Source organism: Mustelus asterias, chromosome 21 (genome assembly GCF_964213995.1).
Source record: "Mustelus asterias chromosome 21, sMusAst1.hap1.1, whole genome shotgun sequence".
Taxonomy (NCBI): Eukaryota; Metazoa; Chordata; class Chondrichthyes; order Carcharhiniformes; family Triakidae; genus Mustelus; species Mustelus asterias.
The window spans coordinates 19,781,760-19,804,215 of NC_135821.1; the positions used below are offsets into that span (position 1 = coordinate 19,781,760).

Consider the following 22,456-nt stretch of genomic DNA (forward strand, 5'->3'; position numbering starts at 1 on the left):
GCATTATCTTATAAGTCTCCATAAGATCCCCCCTCATCCTTCTAAACTCCGAGTACAAACCCAATCTCCTCAGCCTCTCCTCATAATCCAAACCCCTCATCTCCGGTATCAACCTGGTGAACCTTCTCTGCACTCCCTCCAATGCCAATATATCCTTCCTCATATAAGGGGACCAATACTGCACACAGTATTCCAGCTGCGGCCTCACCAATGCCCTGTACAGGTGCATCAAGACATCCCTGCTTTTATATTCTATCCCCCTCGTGATATAGGCCAACATCCCATTTGCCGCCTTGATCACCTATTGTACCTGCAGACTGGGCTTTTGCGTCTCATGCACAAGCACAAGGACCCCCAGGTCCCTTTGCACGGTAGCATGTTTTAATACGCCTGGACATTGAGAATATTCATCCTGTGGAAGACATTGCAACTGAATCTGATTCCATCCTTGGCTTTGCTCTCCAGCATTCATCCAATAGTAATGTTGCTTCGACTGCATTCCCACATTGGAGTCCAAACCATGAGACTTAGTGCTACTCTTGGTGCCTTTACCTGCATGGGGAGGCACACTGCTGCCTCTCAGTGCCAGGGACCCGGGTTCAATTCCTGGCTTGGGTCACTGTTTGTGGGGAGTTTGCATGTTCCCCCTGAGTGGGTTTCCTCCGGGTGCTCTGGTTTTCCCCCCTCAGTCCGAAAGACGTGCTGGTTAGGTGCGTTGGCCATGCTACGTTTTCCCTCCGTGTACCTGAGCAGGTGCCGCAGTGTGGCGACTGGGGGATTTTCACAGTAATTTCATTGCACTGTTAATGTGAGCCTACTTGTGACTCAAATAAATAAATTTAAACTTAAATTGTGATGCAAAAATTTTGTATTGGTTTCAGTATGCGATTTGAATTTTGCACACAAAGTAGATCCTTGAGTGAACTATAACTAGGCGATTAGGGGAATTTCACAGTAACTTCATTGCAGTGTTAATGTAAGCCTTACTTGTGACTAATAAATAAACTTTAAACCTGGCACTGCATCTTGTGCACCGATAAACTCTAGTCAGTATAAAAATAACAAGTGTGCATTTTATACCAGAGAGCTCAGTGCTCTGGGTCTTAGCGAGTTCACCTTTTGCTTTCAAAGGACATTGTCCATTGTCATCGCAAATTTTAAATCCCATTTGCGTTTGTGAGGTTCATCATCCCATCTGCGTAAGATGGTGGACATGCAGCAAATCAACCCATTGGAGCTGGGGTAGGTTCATATGGTGCACTTTTACTGATGGCTGGAGAGACCACTCATTCCAAGAGAGGCGGATTCAGCTGTTCAGGCGTCATGGTTTTGCTGCCATGGCTGAGCCGTTGTAGCCACTGATCACCCACTGGTGACACTTGCTGGCCCACTGGTGATTTGATTTATTATGAAAAGTATTGTTTCTTGCGTGCTATACACACAAAGCACACTCTTCATAGAGAAGGAAAGGAGAGAGTGCAGAATGTAGTGTTACAGTCATAGCTCGGGGTGTAGAGAAAGATCAACTTAATGCAAGGTGGGTCCATTCAAAAGTCTAATGGCAGCAGGGAGGAAGCTGTCCTTGAGTCGGTTGGTACGTGTCCTCAGACTTTTGTATCTTTTTCCCGACGGAAGAAGGTGGAAGAGAGAATGTCGGGGTGCGTGGGGTCGTTAATTATGTTGGCTGCTTTTCCGAGGCAGCGGGAAGTATAGACAGAGTCAGTGGATGGGAGGCTGGTTCGCGTGATGGACTGGGCTTCATTTGTAGTTTCTTGTGGTCTTGGACAGAGCCAGAAGCCTTACCAAGCTGTGATACAACCAGAACTGATGCTTTCTATGATGCCTCTCAAGTTGGTGAGAGTCGTAGTGGACATGCCAAATTTCCTTGGCCTCCTGAGAAAGTAGAGGCCTTGGTGGGCTTTTTTAACTATGGTGTTGGCATGGAGGGATCAGGACAGTTTGTTGGTGATCTGGACACCTAAAAACGTGAAACTCTTGACCATTTCCACTTCACCCCTATTGACGTAGGCAGAGGCACATCTTCCACTATCTTCCTGAAGTCGATGACTATCCCCGTTTTACTGACATTGACGGAGAGATCATTGTCGTCACACCAGTTCACCAGATTCTCTATCTCTTTCCTGTACTCCATCTCATCATTGTTTGAGACCTGATCCACTATGGTGGAATTTGGCCACACAGGCATAGGTGTATAAGGAGTACAGTAGGGGGGCTGAGGACTTGTGGAGCACCGGTGTTGAGGATAATCGTGGAGGTGGTGCTGTTGCCTATCCTTACTGATTGTGATCTGTGGGTTAGGAAGTCTAGGATCCAGTCCCAGTCCGAGAGCCAAGCCCTAGGCCATGGAGTTTGGAGTTGAGTTTTGTAGGAATAACGTCACCATTTTCCCCCGTTGTCACTCATGTCTCTCAGCTATGAAAATCAATGTTTGGCCTTTCATGTTACAAAAGGTTTTGTGTTTCATCAGCCTTGGATGTTGTGTAAAAGAGGTGTTTAGAGAACAGTACTTTATACTGCATGCAAAGAGGGGGTTGATTGGTTGGCAAGTGGACTCTGATAGAAGCATTGCCATGGAGAATGCACCAGGAAACAGTTAACAGCCAAACTGGGAATTTAGTCTAAAGCTTGGCAGTTAACTTTCCTGGTGCATTCTCCGTAGCAATGCCTCTACCAATCAGACCCCACTTGCCAACCAATCAGCACTATTCTTGCAAATCTGTCCTGATAAGAGCAAGATACAAAGCTTCAACAGGGTGTCTCTTTATTTTCAACAAGACAAAAGAATATTAATGCAGAAAGGAAGGCGGGGAATGCTACTTTGTGTTTAGAGTAGATCTGGTGCTGTTCAATTCCTTTTCCATAACTAGGTACTAAAAAGCCCACAGCCCTCTGTTTCTTTGTGTGCTCTTGGATGTTTCTCTCGGCTGACTGCAGATGGCGCTAGTTGGCAATTGACACAGGAAATTAAATTTTACTCGACTGGACTCTGGGAGAAGCAGGGTGGCTGCAGTTGTGGGATCCACAAGGCCGTCCTATTTCCATCATTGCCATTTATTTTTGTTTTTGTTGACTTGATGCCAATTAATTTCTGCTGTGCTGACTAATAAGGGCACTTGGCTCTTTTAAGATGCTATACACAGTGGATAATTAGGAATAAACTACTTGTGTTATGCTGGTGGTATTGTAGGCACAGCTCCGATTGAATCCTGTGGCAACTCCGATCTCTATCCACTTTCACCCACTTCCTGTTGTTGAGGCAGAACAAGGTCTGTATATTTAGCCATGCTGGGTCTGCTTTTCCGATGTTAAACTGCTTCCTAAGCCTCCCTGTATGGACACATGAGGAAGCACCTGGATATTTCTGTCCAGCAGCACTGCCCATCATTTGGGTATAGTGGGTTCACTGTTGTCGGGAACAGAGGCTGGGAACAGGGGAAGTAATTTATTCAAATCGGGGAGGATCTGTATCTGATTTTCCAACACCTGGTTGGTATTGAATTCATTGATAGCAACACTAACCAGCCCCAAACATGCCTGACGTGAAAATGAGGGGAGCTGGAATGTTCCTGGCCAGTTCTCCTGCATAGTTTAATTCTTTTTCCAGACCTTGCTAATTCTTGACTAAATTGCCCATCCTGCCTTGTGCCCACAATGCAGTTCTTCGTGTGTCTTCAGTTGGAGTACTGCTCCTCATCGATGTTCCAGGTTATCATCATGAGATCACCAAGCAACTGGTCCACGTCCATAAATAAAGAAGCAGTTACATGTATAAAAAGTAATTTATTGTATTTTAATGTGCTAATAATGTTGGTTTTCAATATTGTTGGGGTACCAGATCAAAAATCCCACGGAATATTATGAAGTCAAACTAGACCACATCATTTTTTCCTATTTTGGCATTGGTGTGAAGATGTGATGTTTTACTCTAGGCACGATTCTACTGACAAACTAGGAAGCTTTTATCAAAACAAACTTTATTTAATAACACAATTTAACTATAACAAATGAATTAGCTTATCTTCTAACAATTGAACAATACCTAAATATGATTAGATACAGTTCCAACCAAGTAACATTTCTCTTATAGACTTCTCTTTAAAATTAATTAGCAAAATACAGGCATATATGCTTATTCTTTGCTTACCAGACTTGGAACTTTCAGAGTGCCTTTGGAGAGAGAGAGACTGCTTTCTTCTGGCAGCCCAGGCAGCAACTCATTGTATTTCAAAATGAAAATGTAATGCTTTCTTTCTTGCAAGCTTAGTTCCTCCCATTAACCACATGACTGTCCCTGTCAATCAATCTAGTCTAAAATTCCAGTAGAACTTAAATAAACAAAAAGTCCATTAATTCTACAAAGCAATACATTCTTGGCTAAATCAGTTGTTCAGCATTTTTAGCATCTGCTGCATGTTTACCAGACAAATTGACTCTTGTAACAAAACACTGCCTCTTAAAGCAAGAACACCTTAAACACAAAATATAGCAAAATAGCACAATATCGGAGAGGAGAAGATGGGATCGGTGGTCTCTTCCAGCTCATTCAAAATTCGTCAGTCAAGCAGGTTATGAATCGAGACAGCTAATTCTGTGGAGTTACTGAAAGAATAAATGAAGGGCCTTTATTTAACTCGACTGCTTTAGGTAACCAGCTTCCTGCAGTATTGGCCATTGTTCTGAGGTGGCGCAACAGAGTGATGGTTTGGAGGGAAGAAAGGGCATCCCCCCGCCTCCCCCACCTCCCAGATCTAACTCCACATTCTGTCTTGTCTTCACAGGCCAAGACCCTGAGAGATGTTGGTGGGATTGTCCTCGCTAATGCGTGTGGACCCTGCATTGGACAGTGGGACAGGTAAAGATGTTGCACTTCTTCAATTTTCTACACATTGCACTAAGCAGGAGTCCACATCCGGAACTAGCTCATCTTCCCACCCTTGGTAACGGCTGGTGAGCCATTGTCATTGAATCATAGAAACCCAACAGTTCAGCCCATCGAGTCTGCACCGACAACAATCCCAACCAAGCCCTCTCCCTGTAATCCCACATATTTGCCCCGCTAATCCCTCTGACCTTTATTCTGCACTTTATATAAAGTGCAAGGTGGTGGGATCCAAACTGGGAATTTACACAACTAGATCAAAGATAATCTCTCCCTCAATGTCAACAAAACAAAAGAGATTGTCATTGACTTCAGGAAGCATAGTGGAGGACATGCCCCTGTCTACATCAATGGGGATGAAGTAGAAATGGTTGAAAGCTTCAGGTTCTTTGGTGTCCAGGTCACCAACAACCTGTCCTGGTCCCCTCCATGCCAACACTATATGGACGGCACGGTAGCACAGTGGTTAGCACTGCTGCTTCACAGCTCCAGGGACCTGGGTTCGATTCCCGGCTTGGGTCACTATCTGTGTGGAGTTTGCACATTCTCCTCGTGTCTGCGTGGGTTTCCTCCGGGTGCTCCGGTTTCCTCCCACAGTCCAAAGATGTGCGGGTTAGGTTGATTGGCCATGCTAAAAAAATTGCCCCCTAGTGTCCTGGGATGCGTAGATTAGAGGGATTAGTGGGTAAAATATGTAGGGATATGGGGGTAGGGCCTGGGTGGGATTGTGGTCGGTGCAGACTCGATGGGCCAAATGGCCTCTTTCTGTACTGTAGGGTTTCTATGATTTCTATAGTTAAGAAAGCCCACCAACGACTCTGCTTTCTCGGAAAACTAAGGAAATTTGGCATGTCAGCCAAGACTCTCTCCAGCTTTTACAGATGCACCATAGAAAGAACAAAGAACAGTACAGCACAGGAAACAGGCCCTTCGGCCCTCCAAGCCTGTGCTGCTCCTTGGTCCAACTAGACCAATCGTTTGTATCCCTCTATTCCCAGGCTGCTCATGTGACTGAGCATCCTTTCTGGTTGTATCACAGCTTGGTATGGCTCCTGCTCTGCCCAAGACCGCAAGAAACTACAAAAGATCGTGAATGTAGCCCGATCCAACACGCAAACCAGCCTCCCATCCATTGATTCTGTCTACACTTCCTGCTGCCTCGGCAAAGCAGCCAGCATAATTAAGGACCCCATGCACCCTGGATGTTCTCTCTTCCACCACCTTCCGTTGGGGAAAAAGATACAAAAGTCTGAGGTCACGTACCAACCGACTCAAGAACAGCTTCTTCCCTGCTGCTGTCAGACTTTTAAATGGATCTACCTCGTATTAAGTTGATCTTTCTCTACACCCTACCTATGACTGTAACACATTCTGCACCAGTTTACTTTTCAATAATGCCGAATGTGATTTTGAAATTAGTAAGGTGTGTGGACTCAGTCGTTGTGCCTCACAGATCGGAAATGTCCCACAGTCAATGAATTGTAGCTTAGAGAACCGTGGACATTAATGTTGGCCCCAGCCTCCCCGGGATGGGAATGTGGGGCTTGGGAAATCATCTCTGCTTTTCGATGTTGATCCCTGTCCAGTGCTGCCTACTCAATTTACACTGGGAATGTGGCACAGTGGTTATGCTAGTGGATTAGTAATCAAGAGGCCTACACCAATATTATTCCAGAGACAGGAGTTCAAATCCCACCATGGCAACTGGGGAATTTAAAATACAGTTAATTAAATAAACCACAAATAAAAATGCTGTCTTCAGTAATGCTGACCATGAAATGACTGGATTTTTCCTCAACATTTAAGAAGCATTTAGATGAGCATTCAAATTTGATTTATTATTGTCACATGTATTGGGATAAAGTGAAAAGTATTGTTTTTTCCGCGCTATACAGACAAAGCATACTGTACACGGGAGTAGCAAAGCAGAGGGTGCAGAATGTAGTGTTACCGTTACAGATAGGGTGCAGAGAAAGATCAACTGAATATAAGGTGGGTCCATCCAAAAGCCTGATGGCAGCAGGGAAGAAGCTGTTCTTGAGTTGGTTGTTACGTGACCTCAGACTTCTGTATCTTCTTTTCCCGACGGAAGAAGATGGAAGAGAGAATGTCCGGGCTGCGTGGGGTCCTTAATTATGCTGGCTGCTTTTCCGAGGCAGTGGGAAGCGTAGGCAGAGTCAATGGATGGGAGGCTGGTTTGCGTGATGGACTGGGCTACATTCACGACTCATTGTAGTTTCTTGTGGTCTTGGTCAAGGCTACAGACCAAGTGCTAGAAAATGGGATTAGAATAGATAGGTGCTTGAAGGCCAGTGCAGACACGATGGGCTGAAGGGCCTCGTTCTGTGCTGTAAAACCCGATGACTCTATGCCTGCAGTAATCTGCCAACACTCGCTAGCTAGACTCCCTTTATAAAGAGTCATTGCTCAAGACTTGAAGTGTTACTGGTTGCTGTGCCACAGAGTCGGTGGTGTCAGGAGATGAGGAGGAGAAAGAAAACCAAGCAAAGCTCACCTAGATATAACTGGGTGGCTGATAAACTCGGAGGTGTCCCACTTCTTCTACTACGATAGGCAACATTTACACAGAAGATAGCGAAATGTTAATTTTAACACCAACTCTGCTGTCTTAATACTACTTTCAGTGAATGTCTTACTAACCAGTGAAATTGTAAGTTACCCATCCCCAGCACGGAGTTAGTTATTGTACGGTAAAGTATTAATGTGCAACACTTTTACTCTGCCTGGACAAGTGGAAATAAGCAGTGTGGGGGGAGGGGGGGAGGGGAGGGAAGGGAGAGATTGGGGCGGCAACTCAACTAAAGCTATTGGTTTCCTCTCCTGATGGCTCAATTGCTGCCGGCCTGCTTAAAGTTAAAGTTAATTTATTAGTCACAAGTAGGCTTACATTAACACTGCAATGAAGTTACTGAGAAAATCCTCTAGTCGTCACACTCCGGCGCCTGTTCGGCTGCACTGAGGGAGAATTTAGCACAGCCGATGCACCCTAACCAGCACGTCTGTCGGACTGTGGGAGGAAACCGGAGCACCCGGAGGAAACCCACGCAGACACGGGGAGAACGTGCAGACTCCGCACAGACAGTGACCCAAGCCGGGAATCGAACCCATCCTGCTCATTCAGTTTGAATTGGTACCACTCCTGTTCACTGACTCGATTGACCTGTGCATGAATAAAGTCCCCTGTGAATAACGCTTTCAAGCTGCCATCTTGCCGCTTCCTCATCCTTGCCTTTTTTCTTTCTGAATTTCTGCTCCAGACGTGACGTTAAGATGGGTGAAAAGAACACTATTGTGACCTCCTACAACAGAAACTTCACTGGACGCAACGATGCCAACCCTGCCACGCATGCCTTCGTCACATCTCCGGAGGTAAAACACACGGGGCACCGCTCCCGTGGTTTAGTTATTTTCCAGGATATCCAGGGACATTGTCACGATTGACTCATGACTTAGCGCATTTAATGAGGAGGCTTACAAAGGGAGAAGAGAACAGAGGCTATGGGGCAGTAATATGCACTCGAGTGGGCAGAAGCTGATAGGCATTGATTGGAGTGAATGGCTGGTTTTACAACGGGCGAGTTGTGTTTGCCAAACTTGCTTGATTTCTTTGAGGATGTAACCAGCAAGGTGGGTAATGGGAAACCTGCGGATGTGGTAGATCTAGACTTCCAGAAGGCATTTGACAAGGTGCTGCATAGAAGACTGATCCAGAAGGTTGGATCGCAGGGCATTGGGGATAGAGTACTAGATTGGATAGAGGATTGGCTGACTGACAAAATGTGGCGATGCCGGCGTTGGACTGGGGTGAACACAGTAAGAAGTTTAACAACACCAGGTTAAAGTCCAACAGGTTTATTTGGTAGCAAATTTGCCTGGTGTTGCGAGACTTGTGACTGACAAAAAGCAGAGGTTCGGGATAAATGGGTCTTTTTCTCTGGCTGCCGAAACATAACTAGTGGGGTGCCACAGGGGCCAGTCCTCGGACCCCAACTGTTTAGAATCTATACAAGTGATCTGCAAGCAGGGACAGAGTGTAACATAGCAAAATTCGTAGCTGATACTAAAATAGGTGGGAAAACGGGCTGTGATGAGGAGATAGTGTTTACAGATGGATTTTGACAGGCTAGGAGAATGGGCCAGAATCTGGCAGATGGAGTTTAATGTGAATAAGAGCAAGGTTATCCATTTTGGCTGGAAAAATAAAAGGGCAAATTATTATCTAAATGGAAAGCAAATTGAAAGTGCATCAGTGCAGAGGGATCTGGATGTCCTTGTGCATGAATCACAGAGTAGGTATGCAGGTGCAGCATATAAACAAGAAAGGCAAATGGAATCTTTGCATTTATTTCAAAAGGACTGGATTTTAAAAGTAAAGAAACGTTGTTAAAATTGTACAGGGTGTTGGTGAGACCACACCTGGAGTATTCTGTCAAGTTTTGGTCTCCTTACTTGAGAGATGTGGCACTGGAGGCAGTTCAGAGGAGGTTCACCAGATTCATTCCAGGGATGAAAGAGCTGTGGTACAAGGAGTGTTTGGATAGCTTGGGCTTGGGCTTGTACTTGCTGGAGATCAGAAGAATGAGGCGGGGGGTGGGAGATCTGATTGAGGTATATAAAATGCCAAAGGGTATTTGATAAGGTGGATGTTGAACAGATGTTCCCCCTTGTGGGACAGTCTCGAGCAAGAGGTCATAGAGTGAGAGGAGGTAGGTTCAAAACTGAGATGAGGAGAAAGTACTTCTGAGGGTTGTGAATCTGTGGAACTCACTGCCCCGGAGTGCAGTGGGGGCAGAATCAATGCAGTGGATTCAAGAAAGAGAGAAATGTTTTTGATGAAAAGAAGGATAAAGGGTTGTGGGGAGCAGGCAGGAAAGTGGCGCTGAGACCAGGGTAAGATCAGCCATGATGGTGTTAAATGGAGGAGCGGGATTGAAGGGCTGAATTGCCCACTCCCACTCCTAATTCTTATGCTCCTATTAATCTAGTGCCCCTCTTGCACCAGGGGCAGCACTAAGTGACATTGGAATTCTGGGGGAATTGTACAGAAGCTGCAGTCCGGTTGATATGGTTTTGCATTCTCAGATTGTCACTGCCTTTGCCATCGCTGGAACCTTGAAATTTGACCCCGAGCGCGACTCGCTGACTGGAGCTGATGGAAAGAAGTTCAAACTGACGCCACCAAATGCTGACGAGCTGCCTAGCAAGGTACATGGTACTCAGACGGACAGGCGGGCTGGTAATCAACGCGGGGAATTGGCTTATCGGACGTTTTCCTTGTTAAACCACAGCAGATTCTGCTGTCTACACGTCGGTCACCGTATGTGAAATCTACCTCCATTTTATTCAACTAAACCTTGACTGAAATAAGACCACATGAAATAGGAGCAGGGACAGGCCATACACCTCTTTGGACCTACTCCCCAATTCAGTGAAATCACAGCTGATCTTCCACGTCAACCTTTTCTCACTCTGTCCCCAAAAATCTCTGAATCTCAGTCTTGAACATTCCCAACAATCACAACTGTGTGGAGAACTCCAACAACAATCGCAACCCTCCAGTCGAAGACATTTCACATCACCTCAGTTCTGTCACTGTGACCCCTCCAGTTGTAAACACTCAGCCTGGGGAAGCTGTGTCTCGGCAATTTGTTTCCGTTTTGTTGGAATCTTTCCATTTGCGGAGGGGGACACAGGGAGGGCGAAATGTCCAAAGACGTGAAGATTAGGTGGATGCTAAATTACCCCTTAGTGTCAGGGGGATTAGCAGGGTAAATACGTGGGGTGACGGGGATGGGGCTGGGTGGGATTGTTGACGGTGTAGGCTCAATGGGCCGAATGGCCACCTCCTGCACTGTAGGGATTCTATGTAATTCTATTACATGGGTTTTTTCCTGCTGTTTCAAGTCACTATGGCACTTATGGAGGCCATTCAGCACATTGAGAACATGATAGCAATTTCTAAACCTTTATTCTATTCCAACCCCCCCCCCTCCCCGAGGGGCGGGTGGAGCACAAAGACATGCTGTTGAAGCTTTTCATCTTGCACTCATCAGGGTAGAACCCGGAATACCAAATTTCAGAGCGAGCAACAATTTATACTGCAATGAGAAAAGGACGCTGATTGGTTGACAAGTCTATCGTGATTGGCCGTAGAAAATGGACCAGGGAACGATTGTCCCGCAGGTTTTTGTTTAATTCAAAAGAAGGTGCAATGCATGGACTTATCGTAGAATCCCTACAGTGCGGAAGGAGGCCATTCAGCCCATCGAGCCTGCACCAACAATCCCACCCAGGCCCTATCCCCTTAACCCCACCTATTTACCCCGCTAATTCCCTGACACTAAGGGGCAATTTAGCATGGCCAATCCACCTAACCTGCACATCTTTGGAGTGTAGGCGGTAACCGGAGCACCCGGAGGAAACCCACTCAGACACTGGGAGAATGTGCAAACTCCACACAGACCCAAGACCGGAATTGAACCAGAGTCCCTGATGCTGAGGGGCAGCAGTGCTAACCTCTGTGCCGCCCTGTATTTTTTTTTTGCCTGCATATGAACATTTGTAGTTTCTAGGAAGCATAAGTGAGCCATATTGTGGGCTGGATTGATGAATTGTTATTGTAATTCTGAGCACACTCGGGATTGTTTAGCAAGTGCTGCCCAATCAAGGAATCACATTAGACATGATGTCCGACATTTTGCAAGCACGGGCTGGTGGAGTGCAGTCAGTATTCTGCCTGTTCGCACAGCCAAAGCGACTCGTCATCCGTTGGCATGTACGATCTGCGGTTTCATTGTACTTTTTTCGCTGCTGTGTGCCCGCAACAGGTGAAATGTTGAAGCTTGTGTGCACTGAATTATTCACAGGTTTCCATTGTCCGTCAGGAGCCCTGCAGTTCTAGCAGATCGTGGTGATCCTATCGGGATGTGTCACTGAGAGGCTTTCAGTGAGATGTGGGACTGTAATTATAAGACATTCTAATCATCTGGAAATCCTAAACTGAGCACTCGAGTGAACAAAAACATTGCACTCCCGTTAATCCCGTTAAATTGCCATTTCTGCTTACAGTAAATTAAAGCAGGTTTGGCAGCAATAATAACTTGGACATTGTCACAACAATGGTCTTGGGTTAGTTACCCCATTGTTGATTACACTGCTCATTTAGAATGGAGCGATGACATTCAGATACTCTATCTTTGCTGCGTTTCCTAATCTTCCATTGAGGGGGATAGGGTAGAAGGTACTAAAATTGCCCCCATGACCCTGGGGTAGGGATTCTGTATACAGGGACCCTTACTGGATGATGCAAGTGTGAATCTCATCCAGGGATAAGAGCAGCATTGGTTGAGATGCCCCTGTTTAAATAGCCAGTTGGCGCTCACTGCTTCAGCTTAGCCACAAGGCGTACAGCTGCCTGCTTGCTGGTATGTGCCTAATGATTGCGGAACCACACCCAATGGGGTCCGCGGCCAATGGGGTGAAACAGGGGATGGTGTATGGGGAGGGTGAAGATAACATTGCTGTGAATGTATTGAGAGGACACTCTGAAATCTTTATTTCCATCCTGAAGGGCTTTGATCCTGGTGAGAACACGTACCAAGACCCTCCGAAAGAAGCCAAGGGTATTTCAGTGGTGGTGAACCCAAAGAGCGATCGGCTCCAGCTATTGGAGCCCTTTGATAAGTGGAACAAGAAAGATTTGGAGGACATGCAAGTGCTGATCAAGGTGAGTTGCAGATTGTGATGCTTACCCAGACCAGTCTACCTGGACCACAAAAATATAAAAATTTGGTCTTTTTGGGAAAACGTGCTCCGGGCTATCCCTACATTAAACTTAGGTGGGTTTTGATGTGCAGCACAGAAAGAGGCCATTTGTTCAGTCGTGTCTATGCTTGCTCTTTGCAAGAGCAACTCAGCTAGTCCCACTCCCCAGCCCTTGCCCCATAGCCCTGTAATTTCTTTCTAGATGCTTATCCCGCACCCTTTGAAAGCCCTGATTTGAATCTGTCTCCATCACATTCTCAGATAGTGCATTCCAGATCCTAACCACTCGCTGTGTGAATCTGTCTCCACCACACTCTCAGACAGTGCATTCCAGATCCTAACCACTCGCTGTGTGAATCTGTCTCCACCACACTCTCAGACAGTGCATTCCAGATCCTAACCACTCGCTGTGTGAATCTGTCTCCACCACACTCTCAGACAGTACATTCCAGATCCTAACCACTCGCTGTGTGAATCTGTCTCCACCACACTCTCAGACAGTGCATTCCAGATCCTAACAACTCACTGGCTTTTTCTCATGTTGCCTGCTTCTTTTGCCCTTCATCCTAAATCGGTGCCCCCGGTTCTCAGCCCTTCTGCCAGTTTTTAATCAACTGTCTAGACCCTTAGTGATTTTGAACACCTCTATCAAATCTCCTGTTAACCTTCTCTAAAGAGAACAATGCTCCAATTTATCCACACAATTGGAATCCTTCACCCCGGAACCATTTTCGGCACGGTGGCGCAGTGGTTAGCACTGTTGCCTCACAGCGATTCCAGCCTCTGGTCACTGTCTGTGTGGAGTTTGCAAATTCTCCCCCTGTCTGCATGGGTTTCCTCCGGGTACTCCGGTTTCCTCCCCCAGTCCAAAGATGTGGAGGTTAGGTGGATTGACCGTGCTAAATTGCCCCTTAGCATCCCAAGATCTGTAGATTAGATGGATTAGCCATGGGAAATGTGTGGGGTTACAGGGATAGGGCAGGGGAGAGGGCTTGGATAACATACTCAGTCAGAGAGTCGGGGCAGACTTGATTGGCCAAATGGCCTCTTCTGTACCGTAGAGATTCTGATGTTTCTAAGTCTTTTCTGCATTCTCTTGGGGCTAACCATTGTGCCACCATGCCGCCCTTGTAAACTGTAAGCGGCACGGTAGCACAGTGATTAGCACTGCTGCTTCACAGCTCCAGCGACCTGGGTTCGATTCCCGGCTTGGGTCACTGTCTGTGTGGAGTTTGCACATTCTCCTCGTGTCTGCGTGGGTTTCCTCCGGGTGCTCTGGTTTCCTCCCACAGTCTAAAGATGTGCGAGTTAGGTTGATTGGCCATGCTAAAATTGCCCCTTAGTGTCCCAAGAGGCATAGGTTAGAGGGATTAGCGGGTAAATATGTAGGGATATGGGAGTAGGGCCTGGGTGGGATTGTGGTCGGTGCAGACTCGATGGGCCAAATGGCCTCTTTCTGCACTGTAGGGTTTCTTCTATTCTATAAATTTTATTAGTGAAGCTTTTGGCAGAGTTGGTGTAATTCTTGACTGACGTGTCCATAACACTCATACTACTTAAAGGGCATAAAGCTTTATAAGGAGTCCTTAGTGTAAGTGAGATTTGAAAGGAGAAATGGGTCAGATTGGTGTATTAGACAATGCAATTCTAAATCTGTGATAAAAGTCAACCAAAGGGACTCTGGTGGGAGTGATTGATACTGACTCTGCAAAAACAAAAAGGAGGACACATTCCATTCTTGGATTCATCCCCTGAACAACAAAGGTTTAATCTCAAGACCTCCAATTGGAAACCTAGTGTCCTAACTGTTAGCACAACCCTGCCTTTTACCTATTGGTCTGTGGGATAGTTGTTCCAGGTTTCCCCATTGTGACCTTGTTTCCTTCTGTTTCAGGTGAAGGGTAAGTGTACCACCGATCACATATCAGCTGCTGGACCTTGGCTGAAGTTCCGTGGCCACCTTGACAACATTTCCAATAACCTGCTAATCGGTGCCATCAACGTTGAGAATAACAAAGTCAATGAGGTCAGAAATCAGTTAACCAATCAGCTTGGGCCTGTGCCAGAAACTGCTCGTGCTTACAAGGTAGGTGCATCGACTGAACGGAGAGAATTGGGCGGCTCCCTAGATTTCTTTGTGATTTAACTCCACGTTGAACGGTCACCTTGTCTTTTGCTGGGCAATGTCAGACGGCAGTGAGTGGTTTTGGGCTCGCTACGCTGGGGCTGTAGGGAAGTGGCGCCACCTCTCCTGCAAAGCCACTCCAAAGGCAACAGCTTTGAAACTGTGATTGTGAGAACCAACCTCAGTCACTAGCCAGGGGTTAATATGTGCGTGACTGACCCTGTCACGGTATCAGAGCGACTGACTCTGCCCCACTAAGTGCCTTTGCCTCCAGAGCAGCAGAAAGAGTAGTTAGGAGGAACAAATTAGTCATGTTCGGAGTTGCCCTGGAGTCTCCTGGATGCTATTTCAAGGAACCAGGCAAAAATGGTAGCATTAAAAAAGTTAGTTTTCATTAGTTATAAGAGTATTGCTTTGGCCGGGGATAGAAAAGGCTGTTTATCACCAAGTGGACTGGTTGATGAAACCTTCAGGACCGTGTCCAACTAGAGTTGAGAACTCTGTTTCTTATCCAAGAACAAAGTATAAAGTCTTCTTTCCCTTCCCCAGAAACAAGGCATCAACTGGGTGGTGGTTGGTGATGAGAACTACGGCGAGGGCTCCAGCAGAGAGCATGCTGCCCTCGAACCACGGCATCTAGGAGGTCGAGCAATCATTGTCAAGAGCTTTGCTCGAATTCACGGTAGGTGTCTATTTGTGGAAATTGAAATTTCATGCTGGAGATATGGCCTACTCCTCCTCGAAACATAACTGTGCCATAATTAGAATGAAGCGGTGCGAATAATAAAGGGAGGATTTAGGGCTGGGAAAGTGAATTCGGAGGAGTTTGCTTGTTTGGGACCATAGTTCATGTGGCTGCTTCAGTTGTCTCTGCAGCTGCAAATATCTCAGCGATTTCTAAATTGCAGCAGATCATTCCTCCTCCTGTTGTTTGTGCATCTCCTGAGACACCTGTCTTTATAGAATAGATGTGGAGATCTTTATAGAATAGAACATAGAACATTACAGCGCAGTACAGGCCCTTTGGCCCTCGATGTTGCGCCGACCAGTGGGACCAATCTAAAGCCCATCTATTCTACACTATTCCAATATCATCCATATGTTTATCCAATGACCATTTGAATGCTCTTAATGTTGACAAGTCCACTACTGCTGCAGGCAGGGCATTCCACGCCCTTACTACTCTGAGTAAAGAACCTACCTCTAACATCTGTCCTATATCTATCACCCCTCAATTTAAAGCTATGTCCCCTCGTGTTAGCCATCACTATCCGAGGAAAAAGGTTCTCACTATCCACCCTATCTAATCCTCTGATCATCTTGTATGCCTCTATTAAGTCACCTCTTAACCTTCTTCTCTCTAACGAAAACAACCTCAAGCCCCTCAGCCTTTCCTCATACGATTTTCCCACCATACCAGGCAACATCCTGGTAAATCTCCTCTGCACCCTTTCCAACACTTCCACATCCTTCCCATAATGCGGCAACCAGAACTGTACGCAATACTCTAAATGCGGCCGCACCAGTGTTTTGTACAGTTGCAGCATGACCTCCTGGCTCCGAAACTCAATCCCTCTACCAATAAAAGCTAACACACCGTACGTCTTCTTAACAACCCTATCAACCTGGGTGCCAACTTTCAAGGATCAATGCACATGGACACCCAGATCCCTCTGTTCATCCACACTACCAAGTATCTCCCACTCCACCTGACGAAGGAGCGGCACGCTCCGAAAGCTAGTGGCGTTTGCTACCAAATAAACCTGTTGGACTTTAACCTGGTGGTGTTAGACTTCTTACTGTGTTTACCCCAGTCCAATGCCGGCATCTCCACATCATTTCGTTAGAAGGACTGGACTTTTGAGGATCTTTCAAAACCAAAGCTCCCACCGTTCATGGAACAAACTTTATGACTCCAGCTGATGGATTTGTGGTGTGCGTGCCCTCAAATCTGTGTTCCGGATGCTGGATTACAATGCAAGGGAATCCCAATTTAAACGAAGATAGTTAGGAAGGATTCTTTCCTTTCTGTTAGCTGGGTGTCAGATGCACAAAGAGCCATTATTCTCCTGAAAGTCAACAAAAGTACTGAGAATTTCACAAACCTTTTTCCATTTGTCTGATGTGGAGCATGCGTTCTGTCCTCGTATGAATGTACCTCACTAGCCTGACCCAGAGAAGCTGGGTACAGGTTGCCACAAGTCGAGGTTTAGGTGCCCTGCCTCACCAAGGCTACATCATCCACTCTTTGAATTCAGCTGTGAAACTGCTTCTTGCAGCTTTTTCATTGCTTGTCCAGCTGGGCCAACCCCAGTGTTCAGAACTCGGACAGAAAATGCTGTGGTCAAAGAGGATATGAAGATATCTGTTAAGGCCCCAGCTATTTCTCCTTTTGCCTCCCGCAGTAACCTGGGGTAGACTCTTTAACCAGGTCCCTGTAATTGCAATAACATAATTCCATGCAGTAATCCAGGCTTTCAGTTCATCTGTCTTACCTGTTATACTTCTTGCATTGAAGCAAATGCGCTCCAAACCTCCAGTCCCGCTGAGCCCCGCGACTTCCCTCTGTCTGCTCTTACTCTGCGCTGTGTTTATCTCAGACTCACTTTTTCTCCCCAGCCTCTACACTTACTAGCTTGCTGTTCCGGTTCCCACCCCTCTGCCGCACTAGTTTAAACCCTCCCAAACAGCACTAGCAAAACTCCCGTCCAGGATATTGGTGCCCCTCCAGTTCAGGTGGAACCCGTCCTTCTTGTACAGATCCCACCTTCCCCAGAAGACATCCCAGTGATCCATGTATCTAAAGTCCTCTCTCCTACACCAGCTCTTTAGCCACGTGTTCAACTGTACTGTCTCTCTGTTCCAAGCCTCACTAGCATGTGGCACAGGGAGTAACCCTGAGATTACTACCCTAGAGGTCCTGCTTTTTAACTCCCAACCTAACTCCCTGAATTGTCTTCACAGGACCTCTTCCCGCCTATATCATTAGTACCAATGTGGACAATGACATCTGTCTGTCTGTATAGACCAGGCTTGTATCCCCTTCAATGCAGAAGATTAAGGGATGATCCAATTTGAGATGTTTAAGGCGATTTAGGAATTGGACAGGGGAAACAGAAACTATTTCCTTTGATAGGGGAATCTAGAACCAGGCTGGGACAACTTTAAAATGAGTGCATTGTACAGGAGTGCCAGCCTAGAGTGGGGCACAATTAAACTCTGACTGAGGGGGCAGTGCTGCCAATGGGAAGCCAAGCTGATGCTTGTTGACGCTGTAGCCCGATTCTTGTACCAACAGTGAGCTTCACTCTCCGCCATACCCGCAAAATGATGGCTGTGATTTGAATTCTGTGCTTTCCAGAAACTAATCTGAAGAAGCAAGGCCTCCTACCCCTGACCTTTGATAATCCTGCTGATTACGACAAGGTGCGGCCGGATGATAAAGTCTCCATTGTTGGGCTGAAGGAATTCGCTCCCGGAAAGGTACTAACACGGAGTTGCTTCCTACCCTGAGCTCGCGCGGTGTTGTATTGGAATTCTTTTTAAGAACCCGTATTGAGCATAAATGGGGATTTGTGACTGTCGATGATTCAAATATCCTCTCTAGCCTCCCACAACATCCTGGGATACACTTCACCAGGTTCCAGGGATTTATCTACCTTAATGCACCTGAAGACTTCCAGCATCACCTCCCCTGTAATATGTACATATTGAGGAAGGCCCTTCTCCCAGCACCCATTTTTATACTTTCTCCTCGGGCAGTTGGGTCTGTTTGATGTAGTCCAGTGTTTATGGTTCATACAAGCATCCTCCCACCCTGCTTCATCCCACCCCCATCCGAATAAACAGGTACTTGTTCCACAGTTCACCATAGAAACCCTACAGTACAGAAAGAGGCCATTCAGCCCATCGAGTCTGCACCAACCACAATCCCACCCAGGCCCTACCCCCAAATCCCTACATATTTACCCGCTAATCCCTCTAATTTACGCATCTCAGGACACTAGGGGCAATTTAGTATGGCCAATCAACCTAACACACACATCTTTGGACTGTGGGAGGAAACCGGAGCACCCGGAGGAAACCCACGCAGACACGAGGAAAATGTGCAAACTCCGCACAGACAGTGACCCAAGCCGGGAATCGATCCTGTGCGTTTTGAGTTCTGGGAGCTAAGTTTTATAGCAGGTGTGCGTCGGGGAAGATGGGAAGCACATGACAAAGTAAAGACAATAGCATCTTATCCGGCCCTGGCACACTCCGTGTAGAGCTGGGCATCGTCAGTGCTCAATTGTGGTGGCACAGTGGTTAGCACTGCTGCTTCACAGTGCTAGGGACCCGGGTTCGATTCCAGCCTCGGGTGACTGCTTGTGTGGAGTTTGCACGTTCTCCCCGTGTCTGCGTGGGTTTCTTCCGGGTGCTCTGGTTTCCTCCCACAGTCCAAAGGTATGCAGGTTAGGTGGGTTGGTAATGGTGAATTCCCCTTTGTGTCCAAAGATGTGTAGGTTGGGGGGATTAGAGCAGTAAATATGTGGTGTTATGGGGATAGGGCCTGGGTAAGATACTCTGTCGGAGAGTCATGGAATCAGAGAATCCCTACAGTGCAGAAAGAGGCCCTTTGGCCTATCAAGCCTGCACTGACACAATCCCACCCACGTTCTATCCCTGTAACTCCTCGTATTTACCCTGCTAATTCACCTGACACTAAGGGGCAATTTATCATGGCTAATCAAGTCGGTGCAGACTCGATGGGCCAAATGGCCTCCTTCTGCATTGTAATGATTCCATGATTCTCTGCCAGAGTATCTTACCCAGGTCCTATCCTTGTAACCCCCACACGTTTACCACATATTTTCTATGAATTCGTAGAATCATACAGCACAGAAACAGGCCCTTCAGCCCACCATGTCAATGTTGACCATCAAATACCAAACTATATGGCAGGTGGAGTATAACGTTGACAAGTGTGAGGTTATCCACTTTGGAAGGAATAATAGTAAAATGGACTATTATTTAAATGGTGAAAAATTACAACATGCTACTGTGCAGAGGGACCTGGGGGTCCTTGTGCATGAATCGCAAAAACTCAGTTTGCAGGTGCAGCAGGTGATCAAGAAGGCAAATGGAATGTTGGCCTTTATCGCGAAGGGGATGGAGTATAAAAGCAGGGAGGTCATGCTGCAACTGTACAAGGTACTAGTGAGGCCGCAACTAGAGTACTGTGTGCAATTTTGGTCCCCTTATTTGCGGAAGGATGTATTGGCCTTGGAGGGAGTAGAGAAGGTTCACCAGGTTGATACCAGAGATGAAGGGGTTAGCTTATGAGGAGAGATTGAGTAGATTGGGCCTGTACTCGTTGGAGTTTAGAAGGCTGAGGGGAGATCTTATAGAGACATAAGATAATGAAGGGGCTTGACAGGGTAAAGGCAGAGAGATTCTTTCCACTTAGAAAGGAAACAAGAACTAGAGGACACAGCCTCAAAATAAGGGGGAGTCAGTTTAGAACAGAGTTGAGTAGGAACTTCTTCTCTCAGAGGGTAGTGAATCTCTGGAATTCTCTGCCCATTGAAGCAGTGGAGGCTACCTCGTTAAATATGTTTAAGTCACAGGTAGATAGATTTCTGATCAATAAGGGAATTAAGGGTTATGGGGAGCGGGCGGGTAAGTGGAACTAAACCACTATCGGATCAACCATGATCTTATTGAATGGCGGGGCAGGCTCGAGGGGCTAGATGGCCTACTACTGCTCCTATTTCTTATGTTCTTATATTAATTCATTTAGCAGCGCTCGGTCCATAGTCTTGGTGATTTAAGTGCCTGTCCAGCCCCTCAAATGTTGCGAGAGTACCCGCCTCCGCCACCCCCTCGGCAACGTGTTCCATATTTCCACCACCCTCTGGGTAAAAAATGTTTTCCTCAGATTTCCTCTAAACCTCTTACTCACCAACAGCCCCCCCCCCCCCCCCCCCGAAAATCTGTCATAGAACAAAACAGTACAGCACAGGGACCGGCCCTTTGGCCCACCAAGCCTGCGCCGATCATGGTACCTGTCTAAACTAAACCGTACGCACTTATGGGGTCCGTATCCTTCCATTCCCATGCTATTCATGTATTTGTCTAGTTGCCCCTTAAATGCCACTATTGTACCTGCTTCCACCACCTCCCCGGGCAGCGCGTTCCAGACATTCACCACCCTCTGTAAAAAAACTTGCCTCGCATTTCTCCTCTAAACTTTCCCCCACGCACCTTAAACCCATGTCCCCTCGTACTTGACTTTTCTACCCTAGGAAAGAGCATCTGACTATTCACTCTGTCCGTGCCCCTCATAATCTTGTAAACCTCTATCAGGTCACCCTCAACCTCCGTCGTTCCAGTGAGAACAAACCGAGTTTATCCAACCTCTCCTCATAGCTAATACCCTCCAGACCAGGCAACCTCCTGGTAAACTTCTTCTGTACCCTCTCCAAAGCATCCACATCCTTCTGGCAGTGTGGCGACCAGAATTATAGATAATATTCTAACTGAGGCCTAACTAAGGTTCTGTGATTGGTGTTTTTCTACTCCGGGTCTAATGTTTTTCCTCCTGTTGTTGTTGTTTTCTCTCCTCTTCCCTCTCTCAGCCTCTCGAGTGTATCCTTAAGCACAAGGACGGCAGCCAGGAAACCATCGTACTCAACCACAGCTTCAACGAGGGCCAGATCCTGTGGTTCCAGGCTGGCAGTGCGCTCAACAGGATGAAGGAGCTTCAACACTAAAGCAGCCTGCTTGCAGAGGTAGAGGGGACTGTGCACAAGGACTTGATTTTACTCCTGTAGCTATTACTCAGCCTTGCCTGCTGCCTCGTCCTCCAGTGACTCGCACTGTGGCACTCAGCAGTTGCGCACTCTGACCAGTCCGACGTTCGTGCCCCACCTTCGGACATTCAGCAATTAGCCTGTGTTAGTGATCATTTTTAAAATATAATCGGTTGTCTCCTGCCTCGCTGTGGAGTGAACGGAGCCTAATTTCTGTGGCCCTCTTAGATGCTATTTATTTTTTATTTTCTGTACATTTTGCTTTGCTCGGAGAAACCAAACAGATGAGTTTGTTTCCTTTCGATGTTTCAAAGTGTCACCAAATCAAATAACGCTCGGTTCAAAAACAAAACAACTGACCTAATAAAATCCGGAAACAGAAACTTGTTCTTAAGGGCTGGTAAATCACTGGTATCGATGGTCTGTCTGTATTTCTGTAGAACAGGGAGCCCAGGAGCCTGAGGGAGCTTGTAAATGACTGCTAATGCCTGCAGGAGATGTGCGAGGCAAGTTTTTTTTTACACAGAGGGTGATGAGTGTCTGGAAAGCGCTGCCCGGGGAGGTGGTGGGAGCAGGTACGATAGCGGCATTTAAGGGGCAACTAGACGAATACGTGAATAGGATGGGAATGGGAGGATACGGGCTCCGTAAGTGCAAACGGTTTTAGTTTAGGCAGCATCACGATTGGCACAGGCTTGGAGGGCCGAAGGGCCTGTTCCTGTACTGTTCTTTGTTCTCTGTAAATTACTGCCAGTGTCTGAAGGAGATGTGCGAGGTATCGCTGTACCGAATGTTTCTTTCCATTTGGCAAGTTTGCCTTAAGTTGCCCATCCCTATTTCCCCTCCAGAAGG

At 46.7% G+C, this 22,456-nt stretch overlaps 1 protein-coding gene across 1 annotated transcript in view; it reads left to right on the forward strand.

Annotated features, from left to right (window-relative positions):
* Nucleotides 1-21,990, forward strand: part of aco2 (aconitase 2, mitochondrial) — a 66,239-nt gene extending 44,249 nt beyond the window's left edge. Inside the window, exons 11-18 of the mRNA XM_078237624.1 lie at nucleotides 4,800-4,873; nucleotides 8,179-8,290; nucleotides 10,004-10,126; nucleotides 12,492-12,647; nucleotides 14,580-14,771; nucleotides 15,360-15,492; nucleotides 18,172-18,293; nucleotides 21,431-21,990. Of these exons, the coding sequence (XP_078093750.1) occupies nucleotides 4,800-4,873; nucleotides 8,179-8,290; nucleotides 10,004-10,126; nucleotides 12,492-12,647; nucleotides 14,580-14,771; nucleotides 15,360-15,492; nucleotides 18,172-18,293; nucleotides 21,431-21,565 (1,047 nt within the window). The 3' untranslated portion in view covers nucleotides 21,566-21,990. The remainder of the gene's footprint in view (nucleotides 1-4,799; nucleotides 4,874-8,178; nucleotides 8,291-10,003; nucleotides 10,127-12,491; nucleotides 12,648-14,579; nucleotides 14,772-15,359; nucleotides 15,493-18,171; nucleotides 18,294-21,430) is intronic.
* The last annotated feature ends 466 nt before the right edge of the window (nucleotides 21,991-22,456 follow it).